General features: G+C 37.2%; 1 protein-coding gene across 1 annotated transcript in view; it reads right to left on the bottom strand.

The window, feature by feature from the left end:
• The window catches only part of LOC118836710 (disks large homolog 2-like), a 302,319-nt gene that overhangs the window by 28,870 nt on the left and 253,479 nt on the right, over positions 1–19,970 (bottom strand). Inside the window, exon 5 of the mRNA XM_036743918.1 lies at positions 16,787–16,910. Coding sequence (XP_036599813.1) covers positions 16,787–16,910 — 124 coding nt within the window. The remainder of the gene's footprint in view (positions 1–16,786; positions 16,911–19,970) is intronic.

The raw sequence follows: 19,970 nt of genomic DNA, 5'->3' as shown, positions 1-19,970 counted from the left end.
AAAGGCAAGTGCTCACATGGAGGACAGAAGAAGCAGTACAAAGACACTCTTAAGGTCTCTATAAAGAAATTTAGTATCAATTATGAGACATGGGAGATGCTGGCACAGTACTACTGAGCATGGTGTGCCCACATCAAAGAAGACACTGTGCTCGATGAACAAAGCAGACTCTCAGTAGCCCAAAAGAAACATGAGATGTACAAATCTGGAGACATCCATCCCAAGTGTTCAAATGGACAATTTGTGCCTGACCTATGTTAGGGCCTTCTGAGCTCATACTGGACTGATCAGCCACAGTTAAAATACTCTACTTTGACCCCAGTATTGTGATATCATTAGTCCTCTTTGAGTACAAAGAATGAACACACATATATTTACATATGTGTATGTGTATATATACACACTTGTATTACATGCATAATATTTGTACTACATCACAGGACGGTTATGGGGAAAGCTTGCTTAAATGTTATAGCAATATGAGCTATTACTATTCTTAACAGGATAAAAGACAATCGAAACATGGTAGGGAAAGTATTTTTGCATTTGGGTCTTTTGTTGTAGTTGTCGCTTTATGATCGTTGGTAATCATGTTCTGATAGTGACATGCTCACTGGATACCTACTATGAGTAAGGCATTATATTAAGCACCGTGGGCCATGTAAAGATAACACGAAACCTTCCCTCCTAGAAAACCATCAAAGAAATAATTATGCTGTCCAAAGTCACTCTTAATGAGATCTGGTAATATGACAAGACAGCAAGTGTTATTCATGTAAACATTGGTGAAGGCAGTATCTGCTGCCACTGAATCAAGTGACTGCTACATGAGAAATCATGGAAAAGAAGAAATTATTTTTGCACATTCAAATTCAAAGACCTCCCTCCCACCACCACCCACCAATGGCAGAAATATATTGACTTATCTGAACATGACCACTCGTATGAGCACTTTACTTCTCATCACTAAAAGACTCATTCCTGAATTTGCCACACCACATTTTAGGGGATGTCATCCAGAGAAGGACTAGGACAAGCCAACTTTTGAAGTTTGAAGACCTAACTTGCATTCTTACAATGACAGAAAAAGCCCAGATATTCATCCAAATTTCCTGAGCCTGTTAAGACTTCAAAATTAGCTTGTGGTCCTTCTGAAAATAGGCTCCTCTCCTGAGATTCCTGAACAGGCACTTTCTGTACTGGGTAGAAATAGTGCTGATGTTGTTTTAACAGTTTTAGTTACATCCCTTATTCCCAGATAAAAAGCAGCTACAGATTGGAGGAATGAGCTTTAATATCGTTATGTTTTTGACATCCAGCTGTCAACCCACCTTGCAAAAACTTTAATCTATACCCACACAAAACTAAGGGTGCTCTTTTGTTTTTGTAAATAAATATGTGATTTGTGACAGTGTTGCAGTATTCTAGTCGTTTAAAAAAATGAGGTTATCATTGAGTTTTGAATTAGGATATGATTCAAGAGTCCTTAATTTTTGCCAAACCATTCTGATTTAAACATACATCCCCCACATCCATTTGGTCCAACATAATGACATTAGAACTCATTCCTCCAGATGAGCTTTAAAACCCCAAACTAAACTTTAGAAGATTTATTGGCTATTTACAGCAAATAGTTGAAGCAAATAAGAGAGTCATCATACCAGGGCTATAACATAGTTCATGGCTATTAAAGTCTAAGCAAGGCTGAATTGGTATAGGGCTCTGTTAAATAAAAACCATGAATTATCCTTGTCTCAGTATGCCTCATAAAATGGAGCGACTTTTTAGCAACAGATCTTAACGTTTACCAATTTGCCAATGATGCAAATGACAAATAAATAATACAGTTAGAGAACCTGGGTTCTAATCTCACCTATCCTCTTTACAACTTTTGTGACCATGGGAAAGTCACTTATCCTCTTGGGGGCTTCCATTTCCACATCTAAATGGAGACTAGACAAACTTTAGCTTTCCTTCTGCCTCTAAACCTATAATCCTATGACTCCCATGTTTCTCTCTAGCTCTATACTTGTCATCTAAGTGTAAGGTGCTTAGATTTAAGGTGCTTCACAAGATTATAAGCTCCTTGAGAGCAGGGACCATCTTTTGCTTTTTTTATATCTTCAGTCCTTAGTACAGTGCCTGGCACAAAGTTAACATAATAAATGTTTATTGACTGATTGGCCTTCTCTTTTGTATTTGTAAAATTTTATTTATAGAAAAGAGGAGAAACATGAACAGTTCTGAGAAGATCTGAGGGAAAGAGGCTCTCAGAGGAAAAAAATATTGAAAGCAAAGATTTCATTTCCTAGAATCTATTTTACATACTACTATTATGATGACTTTGAAAAGGATAGCTGGAAACCCTGATAAATATAGATTTTTGGCAACTATGAGACAATAGTATGTTGCCTATTTTTTGCATGTCTGATAGGTTTTTCACCCCAAGATAGAAATGAAGCACTTTACACAAAGAGATATTGATTTGAGGCAGGAAAAAATTAACAAATGAAGAAACATATTGTAGATAAAAGTAGAGAAGAATGAACTGATGCCGTCCCTTGCTTTTGAAGAGCTGACCCCAGACAAATCCACCTGAGTGGGGAGTTCAGAATTGATATTGAGCTTCGTTGTTTGAACAGAGCTCAGCCTATCTGAATCTAGCTGAGTTGATAGCCCATAGAAAAGCAGCTAAAACTAGGAGAAGAGCTTGGAGCCTATATTTATTCTCCTTCCTTACTAGAGGAAGATAGGTTTTGCATCTACTGCTGAGAGCTGAAATGATTGGAGGAAAAGATTTTCTGCTGGAAGCCGACTGAAGGAAGGAAAAAACCTTTATTCATTTACAAGGCTATCTGGGGGAGGGGAGATTTGTCTGCCTTGTCATTTACTGTCAACTACAGATTAATATGAGGGAAATCCTCAGGAGTGTTTTGGCCTTGTGCTTTGTTGCCTTGCACATCTTGAAAGGGGGAAGCCTCTCATGGTCTAGTCAGGAGAGCTGACGTGAATATCTCTGAGGATCACATACTTTGGGGAAGGACCTTTCCAAGCAGGCTTAAGTGACTTGCCCAGGGTCACACAACTAATAAGTGCTTGAGGCCACATTTGAACTCAGGAAGATGAATCTTCCTGATTTCAGGCCCAGCACTCTATCCATTATGTCACCTAGCTGCCTTCTCTGGACTATTATATATTGATTACTCTTTCTTTCCTTTTTGTTAAATAAATGTTTCATGACTAAGAGTTGATGGTATAATCTTGTTGATTTGTTTACATTGGAACTATGTCAGTGGGGGTGGGAGGTAGGCTTAGGTACAACAAATATAAGTACTGGATATATAGATTCTTCATACAAGAGTTACCCTTAGTACCCAAAAGGTGGGTTATAGCTATATAGCTGCCCTTTCTTGGTAAACCCTTTGACCTGCCAGCATGAGTGAAGGTTGGAGTGAGCAAAGAATCCCAGAGAGACAGATAGCTTAGAGAAAAGGGTTGTCTTGCCAGGTTTGTGCTACACATAATTCATGGTTATAGAAAGAACCTTGGAAATAATTCAGTCCCGAGCCTTCATTCCATAGATATTGAAAATGATACCTTAAGAAGTTAAGTGACTTGATTGAGGTCACACATCTATTTGTAGATCTAGGACTATAACCCAGGTATCCTGATTCCTGATACAGTACCTTTTCCAATTACCCTATACCCACTTTATTTTCAATTTGAAATGAAACTTTCCATCAGTTATCATCTAAATTGTGCCAAAATGATGCTCAATAAAAGAGAGGGCTACTTTGTTAAGTCAGAACTTTTAATAATCTATATCTCGAATAATAAAGATATTAAATAGATAACTGTATCTACGGCCTGTGAATTGATCCATGCTGTCATACTTCAGCTTTTGAAAAGCTAAACTTTACACTGGTATTTTAAAACCCCATTAAAAATGGTTTCAGTTTCATAGACTCTGAGATTCCATACCAAATATCTTCTGGAAAATAGTCTTTATGGTGATATTGCCATAATCAATGAGCGTACATGTGTGTATATGTATGTATGCATGGATATATGCATGTATATGTGTGTATGTAGACTAGATATTAACAGAGGCACTGTGGTACAGAGCCAGCCTGAGAGTCAGAAATACTGCGGGTTCAAGTTCTGTCTATGACATCTTAGTGGCCCAGCTAACTATATAGTTCTCAGTTATAGATCAGTTGCTAATATTCATTGATAGAAGAAATTTCCACAGAAAGAAGCCTGCTGAACTGTTGAGCTCATGGGATGGACCAAAAAAAAAATTCTAGCCAGCACTGGTAGACCCAATGTCCAAAAACATGGATTGACTTCACTAAACTGTACACAAAGAAATATCCAAAATATAGGACTGTATGATATAACTTAGGTACCCCTTCCACCATAAAGGCTGAACTCACTGCAGATATTATAGAGAGAATTCTTGCTTATGTTTGCACAAGATTGTATGGCCTCAAAGGCCACTTTCAAATCTGATATTCTATGAATAGGTCATAAACTCATGATAGGGCAGGGACTCAATCCTCTTTCCCATTTTTTAAACTATGGGACAGAAGAGTGTTAGTGATATTCCTCTGCAGTGCTCCTATTCTGTTTGGTGTTTTGCCAGATGTGAAGCTGGAGCTCAGTGTTTTAGGCCCTTATAAGTTTCCTAAGGATCTCTTTCCTGTTTTGTGATTTGAGCTTGTCTGCTCTTTCACTGGTTTCTGGTTCTAGCAAAACGATTATCCTTTCAAAGTATAATCCTTTTTGAAGTTGAATATCTGTAAGAGAAAAGAGCAGGCAAGGATAGTTGGTTTTTCTTCCTTTTACCATGGGGCTACATTTCTTTTTTCAGGGCCAGTGTCTTAAACCAAATCATTCTGGCTCTTATTAATTAGTCAACATTAGGTCCCAGCCCAAGCTTCATTTGGTCATTGTTTGGGCTCTGGTGGCTCAGAGTGAATATAAATAGCAATTATTTCTGTTTTGGCCAAGAACCCTGAGGGTCTTCCCCTCCCAGATTTTTGTCCTTTTTGTTGTTGTTGTTTATTTGACTAGGTAAAGGAGGTCATTCTTTGCCTCATTTCTTACCTACCCTTAATCATTGAATGGATGTTGCCTTAGTCAAACTGAGACCTGGGAAAGATCTTAGCTTAAAAAGGCCAAGGTCTCACACTGCATCCAGGGCCATCTCCAGTAGTCCTGATCTATAACTTGCCACTGGACCCAGATGACTTGGGAGGGGAGAGTGAGGCTGGTGACTTCTCTTTTCAACTTTATTTTAAAAAAAAATTACAGTTAATTTATTTTTAGTTTTCAACACTCACTTCTATGAGATTCTGAGTATTAATTTTTTTTCTTCTCCCTCTCCTCCCCCCTCCCTAAGATGGCATGCAATCTGATATAGGTTATACTTATACATTCATATTAATATATTTTCCCATTAGTCATGATGTAAACAAGAATTAGAACTAAAGGGAGGAATTATGAGAAAGAAGAAACAAAACAAAACAACAAAAGAAAAGGAGAACAAATAGTATGCTTCCAACTGCATTCAGAACCCAAAGTTCTTTCTCTGGAAATGGATAGCATTTTCCATCAGGAGTCTTTTGGAGCTGTCTTAGATCCTTGCATTGCTGAGAAGAACTAAGTATATCAAAGTCAATCATCACACAAATGTGGCTGTTGCTGTGTACAATATTCTCCTGGTTCTGCTCATTTCACTCAGCATCAGTTCAGAGAAGTCTTTCCAGGTTTTTCTGAAGTCCACCTGCTCATCATTTTTTGTATCACAATAGTATTCCATTACATTCATATACCACAACATGTTCAGCCATTCCCCAATTGATGGACATCCCCTCAATTTCCAATTCTTGGCGACCACAAAAAGAGCTGCTATAAATATTTTTGCACATGTGGGTCCTTTTCCCATTTGTATGATCTCTTTAGGATACAGCCCTAGAAGTGGTATTGCTGGGTCAAAGGGTATGCACAATTTTATAGCCCTTTGGGCATAGTTCCAAATTGCTCTTCAGAATGGTTGGATCAGTTCACAACCTCACTACCAATGCATTAGTATTCCAATTTTCCCACATCTTCTCCAACATTCATCATTGTCCTGTTTTGTCATGTTAGACAATCTGATAGGTATGATGTGGTACCTCAGGCTCGTTTTGATTTGCATTTCTCTAATCAATAGTAATTTAGAGCATTTTTTCATATGGTTATAAATAGCTTTAATTTCCTTCTCTGAAAACTATCTGTTCATATCCTTTGGCTATTTATCAATTGGGGAATGATTTGAATTCTTATAAATTTGACTATATTTTGCCTATATATTTTAGAAATGAGGCCTTTATCAAAGACACTGGCTGTAAAAATTGTTTCTCAGCTTTCTGCTTCCCTTCTAATCTTGGTTCCATTGGCTTTATTTGTGCAAAAACTTTTCAATTTAATATAATCAAAATCATCCGTTTTGCATTTCATAATGCTCTCTATCTCTTGTTCAGCCATAAATTCTTCCCTTCTCCATAGATCTGACAGGTAAACTATTCCTTGCTCTCCTAGTTTGCTTATAGTATCAGTCTTAATATCTAAATCATGTACCCATTTTGACTTTATCTTGGTATATGGTGTAAGATGTTGGTCTATGCCTAGTTTCTGCCATACTATTTTCCAGATTCCCCAGCAATTTTTGTTAAATAGTGAGCTCTTATCCCAGAAGCTGGAGTCTTTGGATTTATTAAATAGTAGATTACTATAGTCACTGACTGTTGTGTCTTGTATGCCTAACCTATTCCACTGATGCACCACTCTATTTCTTAGGCAGTACCAAATACATTTAATGATTGCTGCTTTATAATACAATTTAAGATCTGGTACAGCTAGGCTACTTTCCCTTGCATTTCTTTTCACTAATTCCCTTGATATTCTGGACCTTTTGTTCTTCCAGATGAATTTTGTAATTGTTTTTCTAGCTCTCTAAAAGAAATTTTTGATTTTTTTCAATTTCAATTTTTTTCCAAAATTTTGATTTGTATGGCACTGAATAAGTATTTAATTTAGGTAGAATTGCCATCTTTATTACATTAGCTCAGCCTACCTATGAGTGACTGATGTTTTTCCAATTATTTAGATATGACTTTTTTGTGTGAAAAGTGTTTTGTAATTGTATTCATTTAGTTCCTGTGTTTGTTTTGGCAGGTAGACTCCCAAATATTTTATAACATTTACAGTAACTTTAAATGGAATTTATCTCTTGATGTCAGGCTTCATTAGCAATTGTAACAACAATGTAACTTGCAGCTGCTGTGGAGGTGTAAGACCAATAACACCAGCACACAGGAGGGCTGCTAGCACAGGTTCTTTGATCTGCATTTGTAAAGGAAAGCAACTTCAAAGGGATCAACAATCTTACTCTAATCAAACATATATATATATATATATATATGTATATATATATATGTATATATATATATATACATATACATATATACATATATATATATGTATATATATATATATAAAATTCACTTAGTTCAGGGGAAAACTCAGCACCCTGAACTTCAGAGAAAATACAAAGAGAAATTGCAAGCAGAAATTATATAAACAGAGAGAATGCAAACAGCGAAGATCAATAGACCGGGCTTCCAACTGTCCAACCAAAAGTGATACATACATAGTTACTAGAGAGAGAAGCACTAACATCTGACTTTTCAAAGCATGGGGAGTGGGGTGGAGAGGGGGCTCCTTAATGGCTACCCAGAGTCTCATCTGGCTACAAAATGCTAACCTCAGAGTATATAAATCTTTCTTTAGGGTCAGAGGGCATCATAAGTCTCATGACCTAGGCTCATATGACTTAGGCTTCCATGTGACTTAAGCAGGTCACATGGGCCTATTAATGGATGGGAAAGATCTTTCCACTAAGTAAAAATACATCAACAATAAAGCAATATATAGAAATGCTGATGATTTGTGTGGGTTTATGTTATATCCTGCAACTTTGCTAAATTTGTTTATTATTTCAAGTAATTTTTTACTTGATTCTTTAGGATACTCTAAGTATACCATCATATTATCTGCAAAGAGTGATAGTTTTATTTCTTATTCGCCTATTCTAATTTTTTAAATTTCTTTTTCTTATTGCTAAAGCTAAAATTTCTCGTACAACATTGAATGACAGTGGTGAAAACAGACCTCCTTGTTTCACTCCCAATATCATTGGAAATGCTTCTAGTTTATCCCCATTACATGTAATAGATGCTGATGGTTTTAGATAGAGGCTACTTATCATTTTAAGGAAGACTCCATTTATTACTGTGCTCTCTAGTGTTTTTAATAGGAATGGTCGTTGCATTTTGTCAAATGCTTTTTCTGTATCTATTGAAATGATCATATGATTCCTGTTAGTTTTGTTGTTGATATGGTCAATTATGCTGATAGTTTCCCTAATATTGAAACAGAGGCTGATGACCTTGCATAGTTCTGCCTCACTTAAATCCAATTCATTTGCGAGTCACAATATCACCTTCCTGATGACATGGTCTTCTTTGAGAATGACAGACAAAAAATGCACCATTCAGGAAGACAAAGGTGTTTTCCATTCTAAAATTAGAAGGGAACCATCTCTAGCTGAATATGCAGCTTTATGCCTGAATATGTGAATCTGTGAAATAATGAAATAATACTCATATAATAAAGACGTTAAAACAATGCTACAGGGATAATGGAATCACATAATATTAGAGCTAGGAAGGACCTTGTAAGACAGAACATAAGGCCTGGAAAGGAATTTAGGACATAGAATGTTAGAGCTGGAAGGTATATTACAACGTAATCCCTTTATTTTATCCATTTAAAAAAAAATTCAGGCCCAATCAGGTAAACTGAATTGCTAAAAGTCAAACTGATAGTAAATGAATGAACTTAGAATCAAACCCATAAGTGACATAGATGACGCAGAATTCTTGCCTTCAAATATCTGAAAGCTTGTCTTATCTTAAATACAAATTGAATGGCATCTGTTCAAGTAGGATCATATATTTAGATCAAAAAGGGACCTTCGATATCATTCAATTCAACATAATTTTATGGACCAGAAAAATGAGTGCCAGACATTAAATAACTTTCTTAGGATTATGTGATAGTAAGAAATGGTGATACTAAGAACTGGATTTGAATCTAGGTCATCTAATTAGAGGGAAGAACTAGTAAATTTAATTAAATAAGAAGAACTTTCTGCAGCCAGAAAATATATAAGAGGAGCCTCTAGTGGTAGTGAGGTTGTTATGAATGGAAGTCTCCAAGCAGAGGTTGGATGACTACTGGTTTGTGATCTAGTAAAGTCCATGGACCCTTTCTCAGAAGAATGTCTTTAAATGCATAGAAAATACATAGGGTCATAAAGGAAACAAATAATATTGAAATAAAGTTGTAATTTTTTTTTTCCTCATCCCAAGTTTACAGACCCCTTGAACTCTATTCATGCTCTTCTTGGGAATTCATAGAGCCAAGGCTAAGAACCCCAGTTATAGTGGGTATTCCTTGTTGAAGGAGAGGAGGTAAATGGCCTGAGAAGCCTATTCCAACTCAGAAATTTGGATTCCCTAATTCATGACAGGGGAAGGGGGGGATGCCCCATTTTCTTTGCAAAGGTATTTCCTGAGGGGCATATCCCTAGTCTCTCACTTTAATTCCACAAAGTCATACTATAAGAAAAGCTTACTAGTCTCCAGAGGCATTCAAATTCCTTGCCTCTAAATGAGCAATTTAGTGTTATCACTATAATTTGGTACAACAATGCAAATGCAATTAGATAGAAAATTAAAAAAAGGTTAGATACTTAATGGCTTACAATGGTTCAATCTGATAGAATTCAAAGAGATGAAGTTCAATGGTGAGATTCACTTTCAGGCTTCAGAAAGCTTTCAATGTCTTACTTTGTCACTTAGGAAAAGTCTTCTTCTGTCCATTGTTGTTGTTGAGTCCTTTGTTTCAGTGTTGTGGACTCTTTTGTGACCCTATTTGGGGTTTTCTTGGTAAAGATACTGGAATAGTTTGCAATTTCCTTCTCCAGCTCATTTTACAGATGAGGAAACTGAGACAAACAGGGTTAAATGACTTTCCCAGGATCATGTGGCTAAGTGTCTGGGGCTAGATTTGAACTCAGTTTCTCCTGAGTCCAGGACCAGCACTCTATCCACTTTGCCACTTACCTGTCCTTCTTCTGTTCATGCACTACCTTAACCTGCACTCAGGCTGGGGGCAGGAGGAGGACACCAGCACTTTCTATGCACTTGCAAATGACAAGTGTGAGTTCTAGACTGCTACTAGATGGGAAGACAAGGTTCTCCTTGCTCTTTCTCATTGTTTACTTCCAAAAGCCATGCTCTATTCAGTTGTGTGTGGGTGTGTTTGTGTATGTGTGTTTCCATTCTGGTGACTGAACAAAGTGTCTCCTCCAATCCCCTGTTTGAAAATCACCTGAGAGTACTTGGCCTTTAAATCCTAAAGGAAACACTGTTAGGTTAGAGGGAGTATTGGGAGCCAATAGGACCTGGTGCTCTGCCTTGGGCCAGTTGTGTGACCCTGCCCAAAACACTCCAATTCTCTAAATCTCAGTTTCCTCAATTGTAAAATAAGCACAGTTGGACAAATCATTCTATCACAGTTTTTAGGTACTTTCCAACCCTCTGATCCATGAAATCCATAAGAACCTTCCCACCTTCAGAGTTAGAGGAACCAACTCTCAGTCAAGTTAGCTCCCTTTACTGGCTCACATGTAGTCTTTTGTACAAGCACAAAACAAGTTGCAGGGACAAAAGAAGGTCAATGTACTCCTCTCAGCATTACAAAAGAAAATTCCTGCACAAGATTGTAAAGGGAGACAATACAGATGTGGACTCAAAGGGAAGACAGCTTTTCCTTCAGAGGGTTGAGAACTAAAAAATACTTACACAGAAGGAATGGAAAATTAAATCTTGTCACTTGCCAGGCTCCTGACAAACAGCCTTCTCCTTTCCCAGTAGTTACATGTTTCTTTTGTTACGTAAACTTCTGTCAATGCTCAGTGAAGAAGATGCCAAATTTTGACAGCTCTTTCCCTGCATGAAATGCCAATAATGGTACCCAGAAGATTCAACCTACAATACGCTTTTGGAGGGTCCAGACCTGGGGTGAGGAACCTGCAGCCTTGTGGCCACATGTGGCCCTCTAGGTCCTCAACTGCAGTCCTTTGACTGAATCCAAAGTAGTCAATCCTACTGCCAGAGGTTCATGGTGAAATCTGCCCACCCCTAAAGGGGTCCATGAACCCCAGGGTTAAGAACACTTGCTTTGGTCCAACTTCTTCCTTAGGAGGTGATAGGGACCTAGAGAGAAGGAGTACATTCTCCAAAGTCACAGAGGTAGGGGTGTGTGTGTGTGTGTGTGTGTGTGTGTGTGTGTGTATTTCAGCTTTTAAATCCAAATATGAGTGCACAAGCAAAAAGAAAATTAAATACCCACTTAGCTTTGCATAATATAACCTAGCAGAACTATCTTTAAATTTAGAGAAAATATTTATGAAGAAAAGAAAGTAGCTCTTCTTTTGCCCCACCTTCTCAGTTAGTACTTCCCATAATCTTGCATAATTATTTTTTCCCCTGGAGTACCATTTACCATTACAGAATAATGACTTATGTTAAAAAAAAAGGAATCTTAATTCCCAAAACAATGTATCTCCAAATATATCTCTTTCTTATTGTTAGGATTGTACAATATAATATCAAGATCCTTATAGCTATTGCCTTGAATGAAGACCTATTAAGTTCATGATTATATAATCATGTTTGAATTATAGTTTACAAGAGGGCTAAGAAAACTTTTTGTTTTTTCCTAGTGACCATCAGTGATTCAGAAAAGATTGAAGCCTGCATTCAAGTAACAAAGACCATTAATTTACTTTCTTTAGGAATTTTGTTTTTGAAAAAGAAATGAAAAAAATAAGTTTAATACCTCTTTTTTATAAATTAAGACCCAAGGATTCAAAACTTTATTAAAAACAGAAGTGAGATTATTTCAATTATATTTCATTTCTCTATTAAAGCCAGTTAAAATAAAGGGAATGGGGTAGTATAAAGGGTGCAGAAAAGGAAGCAGAGGGAAAAACAGAGAGACTACTGGGGTGAGGATGAGGTGGACAACCATCAAGAAAGAAAAAGAAGGGAAGGGTGAAAAAGAGGAGGAAACAAATAGGCCAAGGTTCTTAGCCTTTTTCTGTGCACTGAACCTTCACAGAACTTCACAGAACAATTCCCCTTAATAGAAGGATTTGTTCTGTAAAACTTTGGCCACTTTGCATACCCTAAGTGCTCAATATGTGTTATTGTTATAAAGGACCTCACCAAGAAACAAAACAGGCTCCTTTAAAACAATACATTTCTCACCCTTTCTCACCAAGTGTTCAGGCAGGGAACTGTTGATCGGCTATATGGGCTGTTCATTGGAAAGGAAGTTGGCATCAACAATCTTTAAAAAGTTCCTTAAAACTTGAAATTTTGATTCTGAAGTAGGGATCAGATCTGTACAGGGATTGGTGGTTTCCTATTCTACTCTATAAGAAGGAAACTGTTGTAAAATGAGTTGTCCATCACATTTAAGAAGGTGAAAATTCTGTAGGGCCTTTCCCTAGGCGTGAGGATTAGTTCACAAAAACAATACTGTAATTGTAAAAAGATAAGCAATTTGAATAGTTACATAAAGTCTATTTCCTCTCCTAATGTCCTCATCTGATTTTTCCTTATAGCATAGAGGTAGTCCTGGCTTGTCAAAAGCTAAATCAATGTGATACATGTCCTGGTAGGTGCTGGTAAATTTTAATGGCTTGCTGGAATTAATTTAATAATTAGTTAATTCACATATCAGCTGAATATCTTCTAAGTGTGAGACCTTGTGTTAGTTTAAGTTGTTGAGGATATAAATATGCGTAGGCACATTGCTTGACTTCAAAGAGCCTGCAATTTAGTAGGCATAGCCATAACTAGGCTTGTGTAAATGGTGCTCTGCTCAGGCCACTAAAACATGATGGGGCAAGGTACTTAATAATAGTCATAATAATAACAATAACAGCTAGCATGTACCAAACCAGGCACTGTGGGAAAGTCCTTTATAATCGTCTCATTTGATCCCCAAAACCCTGGGAGGTAGGTTCTATTATTATCACCATTTTACAGACAAGGAAACTGAGGTAAATTGAGGTTATGTGACTTGCCTAGGATCACACTTCTAGTAAATGTCTGAAGCCAAATTTGAATTCATGTCTTCCTGACTCCAAGTCTGGCCACTCTATCAAGCACTGCACCATTTAACTCTCTCAGGATATTTCCCTACTTTCCAGGGAAAATGTCTTGTCTGAGGAACCTTGTATTCCTCTAAAGAAGTCAGCAAAAATCTTGTTATTGTACTGCCTGAGAGCTAATAATAGTTTTTACATTTTAAAATAAAGTTTTGTTGCATATGAAACTGTCAAAACCATTCTTAGCTTGTGGACTATACAAAAACAGGCTGTATTCTGATTCCTGATCCAGAATAAGACAAAAAGGCTCAACTGCCAGGGGCAAACCATAGGGTCCTCTCACTGTGGTTCATCTCCCAAATACCTTCCTTCCTCCCCCGTCTCTGAACTCCTGCAGAGGTGAAGGTCAGTATTCTCTGGAGAATAGGTGCTGCCATGTCTTGGAATGATTGTACCAGAGTGGGACTACCCTTCTTTCATCAGCCCCATCCCCATTTCCCACTGAAGTTGCCCCAAGTACAGTTTTAGTTAGTTACCATTGTTTGGGAAATAGGAAAAACGAACAAAAAAAAAAAACCAAGGCAAAGAGCTATCTAAATCTTAGGCTTAGAAATCTGGAGAAGAAAAAAGGACCTTAGAGATCATTTAGCTCAAGATCCTTAGAAGATGGTGGGTGTTAGAAAAATGCTTACATTGTCTAGGAATAAACAAGACTCGTTGGGAAGCCAGGAACATTTTAATTATGTTTTACATTTATTTCCCCTGAATAAATGGGTACATCCCCTGAACAGAGTACAGGAGAAAGTACAAAGGACTCAGGTGGATGCCAATCCTTTTATGCACCCTCACCTTGAATCTCCCACCAGGCTCTTCACTGGCCAGATACAACCTTGAATGCCTACAACATGCCCTCCTCAAATGGCTCATTTAAGTATGAGTGCAAGCCTCTGACCTTTCACCCGACCAACCTGAGGCCTAGTTTCTGCTAAAGCTGGGGAGGGGGGGAAGGGAGGGTAGAGGGACACCTTCAACTCTGTGGAAACAAAACTCCTCCCCCCATTTCTTACAGTGGGTGTGAGAGAGTTCTTAAGTCATCCAAAAAATCTGTTTCTGTCTCTCTATCTTTTTCTCTGTCTCTCTGTCTTTCTATCTGTCTCTCTCTCTTTCTCTCTCTCTCTGTTCTGTCTCTGTCTCAGTCTCTCTTTTTCTCCATATGTATTACTGTTAATTTTTATCTTTAATCAGCTCCAAAAAGTATGCAGTATGCCTCAGCATAACAATTAACTTCACCTTCTGGAGCCTGAATAATGTCACACCAAAATATACTAGTATTCTTCAAATCTATAGAGATGCTATTATGATGAATACATCACAAACTAATTGAAAAGCTTACTTAACACATAGCAGCTTTTTGTCATCATACATCTTCTCAAGCAATGGGAGCTAACAGTAAATTTACTAAGAAGTGGCAGTCTCTACATTGATGGTTTTAAAAAGAGTTCCTCAAAGACAAAAGACAAAGACAAAAATCTAAATAGCCTCACTTTATAGAGGAGGAAAGTGAGATTTACAAGGGGTAACAGACTTGCCCCATGAGTTACCCCATGAGGTAAGAGTAGAGTGGAAGCTAGAATCCAGGTTTGTTTGGTTTTGTTGTTGTGTTTTTACTCTAATCCCATTGCTTTTTGTCACTACACCCACCATCTTCAAGGCCCAGTCTGAGTCTTCCTCAATGAGTTCTTTCCCAATTACACCAATCTATCTCTGTAATTTCCTATTTTATATCTATCCCCTATTCCTCTCTCTCTCTCTCTCTCTCTCTCCTCTCTCTCTCTCTCTCTCTCTCCTGTCTCTGTATATATATATATATATATATATATATATATATATATATATACACATATATATATATATATATTCCTTATATCTATCTCTATCATTCCCTATTTGTTTTTGTCCTCCAGTTGTCCTATGGTGTGAGCCATGTCTTCTTAAAAAGACTGTCTCTGGAGTGCAATGACCTGGTCGTCTCCTGATCTCCCACAATATCTGGCAGATGGCTAATCATAGCATCTTACTTTACCACATACAACATCATCACTCACCATCCACCAGCCAGGATCTTCTGCCTTTGTCAAAGGAAAATAGAATCAAAGAATCAAAGCTGAAAGGAACTTAGAAGTCCTCAAGTCCAAGCCCCCTTATTTTACAGATGAGGCAACCGAGGCCAAGAGACACACCAAGGGATACACAGCTATTACACAGCTACTATGTATCAGAAGGAGGCTTTTTAACTCAGGTCTTCCAGACTCCAAGTCTAGTGCTTTATCCACTATGCCATAGACAAGATGGCCTCCTCAATTTCCCCAAAATGCTCCTTTTGGCACCCTTGCTCTTTCCCACATTTGTGTCATTTATAGAACTTTAGAACACTAGAAATCTACAGCTGAAGGTCAAATTCAAGATTATGAAATAAAACCTACTATCTACATTTGTGTAAAGTGAGGCCCATAGAGGTTAACTAACTTTCCCAAAGTTGCAAAGCTAGTCAGTGGCAAAGTCAAAGCTAGAAGCCATGATTCCTGCTTCCTAGTCTAATGAACTTCCCAGCATACTTAAGAGCTGACATTTCCATAACGATTGAAGGGGAAGGGAATAAGCATTTTTTTTATTTACACACCCTACTATGTGCCAGGCACTGTGCTCATAGCAATCCTGCAAGGTAAGTAGTACAAATATTCCTATTCTACTGAAGAAGAATCTGAGGCTTCAAGAAAATAAGGAACTTTCTCAAGGTCACTCAGCTAATAATTGAGCTGGGATTCAAATCCCCATCTTCCCAGAGCTCTTTTCATTCTAAAAAGCCTCACATATTGATCTGTTTACTTCAGATGCTTGCCTGCCTCCTTCATTATAAATTCATACATTTCTCTCTTCACAAAGTTTTTCCTGACTACTGTAGGCTTCTACCTATTTTCCTATTCTCTAACCTACAGTCTCTCTCACTTTTTTCCTTAATTTAATTTTCGTTTATTTTATTTTTTTCCTTAATTTTATTGTATTTTGTACCATTGACTCATTGTGCCCTCAGTAAGTTGTCTTCCTACCAAAACTGTAAGCCCCATGAAGACAGGTACAATGTTTCACATCTTCTCTGTATTCACTAGGCAGTCCAACATGGTACCGAGCATAGAATATATGATTTAAAATGCTTATTGGTGTTCTGTTAAATAGAAATCCAAGGGACATTTATAAACAGAGATGTGGATTCTTCTGAACCACAGGAGGAAATATGATCATGCATCCTAGTTATTAATGTCCTGGTCCCACTCAGTCCTTCCTTGACAGTCACCCCAGAAAGTCTGCTTTGACTGTCTTCTATTTCAATGTGAGATTCTTCCAAAAAACTATTGTTCTGGAAAGTCCATATACAAATAGAGTTCCTCAATGCCACAGATTTCCTTTCAAAATAACAACTCCCTCAAGTCTTACCTGAGTCTGCCATCCTCTGCTGCAGCTCCTCCTGGTATAATCTTCGTAATAAATATGCCAGGATCATCTCCAATGTGGGGATTATCTGTGCCTCCAGCAATACTGAATCCCAGCCAGAATTGCCCTGTAGAAACAGTTAACGAAAGTGAAATGACGTGGCTGACCCTGAATTTCTCTAAAGTTTCACTGTTCCGTCAGTGTTATCAACTTGCTACTCAGATTGGGAAATGAGTGATAATAGTTTTGTGCACTGGCTGTCAGCTAACAAAGTGAAGGTCAAAGAGTAGCATTTGACTGAGAATTTTCTTTTCCCACAGATCTGAGAGTTCTTGTTTCAAAGATAAAATGGGGTATTCATTTCTAGGATGATAGGTGTGTCAAAATGTTCATTCTTAAGAAACAGTTTAACACTTTCTTCATAAAGATAGAGACTTGGCAAGTCTTTTTGCTGCAAGATATGTTTTAGGGAAGCTATATTATTTTTACAACACTAATAACTCATATTTATGCAATGCTTCCAAGTCTGCAAAGCGTTTTCTTCACAACATCCCTATGAAACAGGAAGTCCAAGTATAGGTCTTCCTTTCCTAGACATGAGGAAAGTGAAGCTCAGAGATCTCGGGTGATTATCCATCATTATATAACAAAAAGGAGGCAACCGATCTACTTCCTAGTGTTTGTCACCAAACCTTGAGGATTTCACTTTCCAGTGCCCTGCCTTTGAGATTAAGGCAGGGACTCCCCCCCCTTTTCTTTGTGCTTAGCACTGGGCCTGGGGGGGGGGGGTAATTTTATACATATATATGTATATAGTTGTTGCCTTGATTGGATTTAACACAATCCAACTCCTTTCCCCTAGAGAAGAAACATCCCATTAAAATACTACAAATTGATGGGAAGCATTATAATATGTCAATAAATATTTCCATAATTAGCATAAGTATTCGTATTTCCTCTCAGTTTGAAAGAGGGTCTTGCATTCAATACACATTTGCTAATTAATCAGTTGATGAAGGTCTATTCCCTGGAATCAAGAAAACAATACTATAGGGACAAAATTTTCAGTGAAACCAACAGACATTGAAAGTAAGCCTAAGTGTCATCTATTCTGAGGAGTTTGATGTCATCTTGGGATCATTTGTAATTTATAAAGAGTTGTGTGTGACTCTTTACTTTTTAAGGTAAATAAAATGAAAAAGGGGTTAAGTACAATGGGACAACTATAAAGTTAAAATGAATCCTTGTGCATATGTAACTATTGTATGACTATCATCCATCTATGTATATATGTATGTATGTATGTATGTATGTATGTATGTATGTATCTATCTATCTATCCATCTACCTATCTACTATCTATCAACTTTTTTCAGGTCCAGACCTGTTATTTGATCAATGTAATGAACTTCCAGGGTGGAAACTCCTATCAATGAAGACTTAAATAGCTCATTAGTAATTTATAGTGTTAAAAAGCTACCAGAGGAATGGAGAGGCTAATTGACTTGTCCACAATTACAGAGTTAGACTTCAACATAGACCTTTCTTGCTGATTCCAAGGTTGCCCTTTAAATTTGTTGCCATATATAAGATATAACTTTTCAACTTACTTGGTATCTTTTTTTTTTACACAAAGCCTATGAACAAATGCTACAATCCATATTTTATCTGTGAGTAAACAAAGGGTCAGACTGCTTCAGGGGCATTCCCTAGCTTACACAGTTTATAAGTAAAAAAATAAATTGGTGAAAGTAGGTTCAAATCCATATATTCTAAGTTCTACTATCTCTTCCTACTTTACCATGCTGCCTCTCCAAAAATTGATTAAACTCTGAACAATTTTCCAAAAAGAGAAATGAAAACTATGAGTAGACATGTGAAAATCACAAATGATTAGGAATAAGAAAAAATTAAATTAAAAATAACTCACATATACTTCATACCCATCAAAGTGGCAAAGATAATTAGAGACAGGAGTAATCTGTGTTTGGCGGCTATGAAAATGGAAACTCACTCATACAATATTGGAACAATGAAATGGCATAAATGTTCTGGAAAACAATTTGCAGTTCTTTGAGAAAAGTTGTTAAATTGGTCATATCACTAATTTTGCTCCTTAATTTGGGGCATATTCCTCAAGGAGGTCAAAGACAGAAAATTCCTACATATACCATATCAGAATTTTGGAGGCATGGGGGAAGTTAGCAAAAAAAAAAAACAAAAACCAAACTCAAAGAACCAAACTAGAAAAAACAACCCTAAAACATAAATGGGTGCCCATTGGTAGGGGGAAGGCTGAAGAAACTGTGGATATGAATGCAATGGAATACCATTTCACCACAATGAAAAAAACAACTAGCCAGCAGAAGCAGAGGAACCACACACACACACACACACACACACACACACACACACGATTGCCATAAGTTAACAAAAATGACAATAAAAGGCAACCAGATTCCAATCAATTGTACTGGCCAGTCTCAATTCTAGAGAACAGATAATGAAACACATCCCCTCCACTCATTAGAGAGGTGAGGCTATGGGTATTGAATGTCACAAATACATTGTTTGATTTTTCTTAAGTTTTGTTTTTGTCAATAAAAGGAAAATTTCAATGGGATGAGGGAGGGGTTAGCTATACATCAAAAAATATTCCTGAGAAAAGAAAAAAGTAAAAAGCAATTATAATTTTTTCCCCCAAATATATCAAACATGGTTCCTGTCAGGAGCTTGCATTTCTGTGAAAATTTTCAAATGAATCTATAAGACCTTTGTCAGGTTTCTAGATCCTTACAAGTTTTCTACTGGAAAACAAGCTTCTACCTCTCCCATCTGTATTACATATAAAATATATCAATATTTGTAAGAAGCATTTTAGCTTTAGTGGATAAAGGGCCAATCTTGGAGAAAAGTCTGAATTCCGGTCTGGCATGACTCTGGGAAAGTTAAAATATTTCATCTGCATTGAGAGAGAGAAAGGCCCCATTGTAATGAAATATAGAGGTTTGGACCAAAAAAAAAAAAAAGTATGATGTTCACGTTGACTTTAAGTGTGACAAGGGCAAGGACCAGGCCTACTAAATTGTGTCTCATTTCTCTCCAGGCTGTACTCTGGAATTTGTCTACCATGCCCCAGAAACCTCAGCATCCTGGAAGCTCACCTGAGATTTGCATTCACACCTCT

Source organism: Trichosurus vulpecula, chromosome 2 (genome assembly GCF_011100635.1).
Source record: "Trichosurus vulpecula isolate mTriVul1 chromosome 2, mTriVul1.pri, whole genome shotgun sequence".
NCBI classification, from domain to species: Eukaryota; Metazoa; Chordata; class Mammalia; order Diprotodontia; family Phalangeridae; genus Trichosurus; species Trichosurus vulpecula.
Note: the sequence above shows the minus strand (reverse complement) of the source record. Positions and strands in the feature narration are given on the sequence as shown.